Source organism: Cervus elaphus, chromosome 18 (genome assembly GCF_910594005.1).
Source record: "Cervus elaphus chromosome 18, mCerEla1.1, whole genome shotgun sequence".
In the NCBI taxonomy this organism is placed as follows: domain Eukaryota; kingdom Metazoa; phylum Chordata; class Mammalia; order Artiodactyla; family Cervidae; genus Cervus; species Cervus elaphus.
The window spans coordinates 79,458,942-79,464,097 of record NC_057832.1 but is presented as its reverse complement, the minus strand read 5'-3'; the positions used below and the strand labels follow the sequence as shown (position 1 = coordinate 79,464,097).

Here is a 5,156-nt window from a genome sequence, read left to right as displayed (position 1 = left end):
AATGTAATTATTTTCTAGTGGTATCTCATGATTTTTAGGTTGTTTTGTTAATATGAGGGGCTTTCCTGATGAGTCAGATGGTAAAGAATATGCCTGCAATGCAGAACACATGGGTTCGATCCCTGGGTTGGAAAGATCCCATGGAGGAAGGCATGGTAACCCACTCCAGTATTCTTGCCTGGAGAATCCCACAGACAGAGGAGCCTGGTGGGCTACAGTCCATAGGGTCGCAAAGAGTCGGACACAACTGAGCAACTTCACTGGTTCATAAAGTTGCAAAGAGTCGGACATGACTGAAGTGACTTAGTAAGCATGCACATTAACTATGAATTATTGATAACTGTATTGACACCTCCTGGTCCCATTTCAAATTTTCTTGGTCCCCCTCTAGCCCCAGTACTGCTGTGAAACACTTCCAAGCAGGCTTCTGACAGCTTCACATGGAAGTTGTTTGATGGCACTCTGTCTTGGGACCATGCCCATTACTCTCTTGCCGTATTATCTAAAGATCCTCTGACACTGTAGCTTGGGATGCTCACTGGAACCCCTCTGCATCATACATGTTAGTGCATGTGGAACATTTTCTATGACTGACTACATTCTATGCCATAAAACAAGTCACAGTGCTTTTTAAAGATTCAGATCATAAATTATGTCCTCTGACCACAATGGTGTTAAATTAGAAATAAGTAACAAAGATGTCCCAATATCTGGGACTTTGCCAAATATTTGAAAGTTATACAACATATGTCTAAATATCCCATGGGTTGAAGAAGAATTCAGAAAAAGAATCAAACCACTTAATGGAATGAGAATGGAAATAAAAATATGTGTGATTCAGCTAAAGCAGTAGTTAGAGGGAAATTGATAGTGACAAATGCCTATACCGGAAAAGAAGATTTCAAATCAGCGACCTCAGCTTTCACCTTAAGAAACTAGAGAAAGAAGAGAAAATGAAAATTAAAATTAAATGGGAAAAAGGAAATAATAAAGATCAGAGCAGAAGTAAAAAACAGAAAAGTAACAGAAACACGAATAAAACCAAATACTGTTTAGTTTTGTTTTTTTTTTTTAAGAAAAAATTGATAGACCTCTATTAATAGCTAGATTAATCAGCAAAGGATAAAAAGCACACAATTCACCTTTAGGGGCAAGAGTGGTGATGTTACTAGAGTTTCTAGATAGTAAAGGAATGTTATCAACAATTCATGCCAATGAATTTCACAGCTTAAATTCCTTAAAAGACACAAACTGTAAAGTTCACTCAATAATTAATAGATGACTAGCCTTAGATTGATTATATGTTGATTAGACTTTATCAATTAAAGAAACCGAATTTGTGGTTAGTGGCATGCCCACAAAGAAAATTCCAGGTCTGAATGGCTGCACTGTGAATTTTACCAAATATTTAAGGAACAAAGATTACTAATTCTATGCAAACTTTTCCAGAAAATTGAAGTTAGTTTTTACAGCTCATTCTATGTGGTCAGTATTGCTCTGATAACCAAACCAGACAAAGACATTACAAGAAAGGAAAATTTCAGACTTATATCCGTCTTGAACATAGATGCAAAAATACTTAATATTTTAGCAAATCTAATACAAGACTATATAAAAGGATAATACATCATGACCAAGTTTTATGCAAGGGTTGCAAGTTTGGTTTAACATTTGAAAATTAGCCAGTATAATTTATCAAGCCCAAATTTATCATTTGGGCTTTCCTGGTGGCTCAGTGGTTAAGAATCTGCCTGCCAATGCATGAGAGGAAGGTTTGATTTCTGGGTGGGGGAAGATGCTCTGGACAAAGAAATGTCAATCCACTCCAGTATTCTTGCCCAGGAAATCCTATGGACAGAAGAATCTGGTGGGCTACAGTCCATAGGGTCCCAAAAGAGTAGGACACAACTTAGTGACAATAACTTATTATATGAACAAATTAAAAAGAACCACATGATTATTATCACAGATGCAGGAGTATTTGATAAAACTGAAGACATATTCATAAAAACTCCCAGCAGACTAAAAATAGAAGGTAATTTCTTCAAGTGGTAAATGGTATCTACTAAAACTCTACAGCCAGTATCAATGGAAAGAAAGGCAATGCCAAAGAGTGTTCAAACTACCACACAATTGCACTCATCTCACACATGAGTAATGTAATGGTAAAGTAATGCTCAAAATTCTCCAAGCCAGGCTTCAACAATACATGAAACGCGAACTTCCAGATGTTCAAGCTGGTTTTAGAAAAAGCAGAGGAACCAGGGATCAAATTGCCAACATCCGCTGGATCATCAAAAAAGCAAGAGAATTCCAGAAAAACATCCATTTCTGCTTTATTGACTATGCCAAAGCCTTTGACTGTGTGGATCACAACAAACTAGACAATTCTGAAAGAGATGGGAATACCAGACCACCTGACCTGCCTCTTGAGAAATCTGTATGCAGGTCAGGAAGCAACAGTTAGAACTGGGCATGGACCAACAGACTGGTTCCAAATAGGGAAAGGAGTACGTCAAGGCTGTATATTGTCACCCTGCTTATTTAACTATGCAGAGTACATCATGAGAAACCCTGGGCTGGATGAAGCACAAGCTGGAATCAAGACTGCTGGGAGAAATATCAATAATCTCAGGTATGCAGATGACACCACCTTTATGGGAGAAAGTGAAGAAGAATTAAAAAGCCCCTTGATGAAAGTGAAAGAGGAGAGTGAAAAAGTTGGCTTAAAGCTCAACATTCAGAAACAAAGGTCATGGCATCCAGTCCCAATACTTCATGGCAAATAGATGGGGAAACAGTGGAAATATCGAAAGACTTTATTTTGGGGGACTCCAAAATCACTGCAGATGGTGACTGCAGCCATGAAATTAGAAGACACTTACTCCTTGGAAGGAAAGTTATGACCAATCTAGACAGCATATTAAAAAGCAGAGACATTACTTTGCCAACAAAGGTCCATTTAGTCAAGGCTATGGTTTTTCCATAGTCAGGTATGGATGTGAGAGTTGGACTATTTAAAGAAAGCTGAGCGCTGAAGAATTGATGCTTTTGAACTGTGGTGTTGGAGAAGACTCTTGAGAGTCCCTTGAACTGCAAGGAGATCCAACCAGTCCATCCTAAAGGAGATCAGTCCTGGGTGTTCATTGGAAGGACTGATGTTGAAGCTGAAACTCCAATACTTTGGCCACCTGGTAGGAAGAACTGACTCATTTGAAGACCCTGATGCTGGGAAAGATTGAAGGCAGGAGGAGAAGGGGATGGCAGAGGATCAGATAGTTGGATGGCATCACCGACTCAATGAATATGCGTTTGGGTAAACTCCGGGAGCTGGTGATGGACAGGAAGGCCTGGCATGCTGCAATCCCTGGAGTCACAAAGAGTCGGACATGACTGAGAGACTGGACTGAACTGAATACAGAGTAAGGAACTATTGATACATGTGACAAAATGGATGAATCTCTAAATAATTATGCTGAATGAAAGAAAACAGAATGGACACACTGTATGATTTGGTTAACATGAAATTCTAGAAAATCCAAACTGGTGACAGAAAGCATAATCTGTTACTTAGAGTAGACGGGAACCAACGACCATAAAGGGACATGAAGAAACTTCTGAGGGCGGTGGGGGGCATGGGGGGCGTGGGGGGTTGTGAAGGAAATGACTGTTCTTTTCATTGTGAGGTTAATTTCAACAGCGCATACATATGTTCTGTCATCAATATGTGTACTTTACTACTGTATTACTGTACATAATACTTCAAACTGGCAAAAATTAGTGGACATAATTTTCAACTATTGTGCAAGGTTTGCCACAAAATGTACATCTGCTCATAACCAGATAAGGTATATTGATCCCGCCCCCCCCCCCACCCCCTTAATGTGAAAAAGCAACACGAGCGAGAGCTGACCCTAGGCTGGACTGAGAAATGCTTGTAAAGCTACTAACCTGAACATCATGCTTTCATTGTACTAAAGTCATTTTCTTCATTTTCTCCTTTCTACCTTGTTAAAATAAAAAAAAAAAAAAATGCTGGTATTCTTCCGACTTGGCTATTTAAAAATTTTAAGCAACATGTACAAATTACGAAAGGACACAAAAATCCACACCACTATCTCACGTCACCGTTTGAAGTTTTGCTGAACGAGGCGGCCATTAGTCCACAGGTGCTGGGAATGCCGTCATGTAAATCCTGCGCGCAGACTCCGTGCGCAGCTCGCAGAGCGCATGTCCCCAGCCGGCACGCCCCGCCCTAAGCCGCAGCCCTTGTTGCTCACGTGAGCGAGGCAGTTGAGCAAAGGCAGGATGTTGGCACAGCAACGAGCGCGCAAGCGCCGTTTGGAGACCCAGTGGCCCCAACACGTGAGGTAAGTCTGCACGTTTGCGGCGGCGGGCAGAGAGCTGATGGCCCAGCATGTGGGGCCTGGGGCGTTCTTCTAGAACTTCTGTGGCAGGAAGTGCGAGGTCAGTAGCAGTCCTTTTGGTGGGTTCGGTGGGGGTAGCACCGTATTTTCACCGTGGGGTGTCTTTTAGGTCCACAAGTATGTGCGTGGCCGTTTCCTGGCCTTCTTGGTTTCCAAGCTGCCCGCTTGCTTCTGAGGGTGACAGTCACCCCAGTTGACAAGGGTGCTGCCAGAAGGCGAAGCTGGCCTGCAGATACCTGGGCCTGCTGCTCTGGGTGAAGGCAGAGACCTGCAGACCAGTTGTCGGGTGGAATTCTCTCTTCCAGCAAATTCTGTGCCCTTTTAAACTTCGAAATGCCTGCTAAGACAGGCGTTGAGGAGCGACCTGGGCTCACTTCGAATTCTCGATGTGAACTGGAAGTGCAGAAAATGGGTGCAGCACCACTCCCTTCTTGTGAGTGTGTGAAAGCCTCTCAGTCATGTCCGACTTCCCGGTGAACTGTAGCCCCCTCCAGACTTCGCTGCTCATGGGATTCTCCCGGCAAGAAGACTGGAGTGGCTTGCCATTTCCTTCCTCACTCTCGTGTTAACCATTGCCAAAAAGTCTCTTTGACCCCTTTTAATAATATGATTTAAAAACTTTTTACATCGTGTGGTGCCATTTCCAAAGTAATGATTTTCATTTTAGAAAGAAAAAAAACAAAATGAAAGTCATTCAGTCGCGTCTGACTCTCGCGATTCTCCAGGCAA

At 42.0% G+C, this 5,156-nt stretch overlaps 1 protein-coding gene across 3 annotated transcripts in view; it reads left to right on the top strand.

Moving 5' to 3' along the window:
• Positions 1–4,258: 4,258 nt before the first annotated feature.
• The window catches only part of STK31 (serine/threonine kinase 31), a 66,395-nt gene continuing 65,497 nt past the window's right edge, over positions 4,259–5,156 (top strand). The window contains exon 1 of one of the 3 annotated variants that reach the window (XM_043873176.1): positions 4,259–4,370. In XM_043873176.1, coding sequence (XP_043729111.1) covers positions 4,309–4,370 — 62 coding nt within the window. In that variant the 5' untranslated portion in view covers positions 4,259–4,308. The other 2 variants (XM_043873177.1, XM_043873178.1) reach the window with 2 other exon arrangements.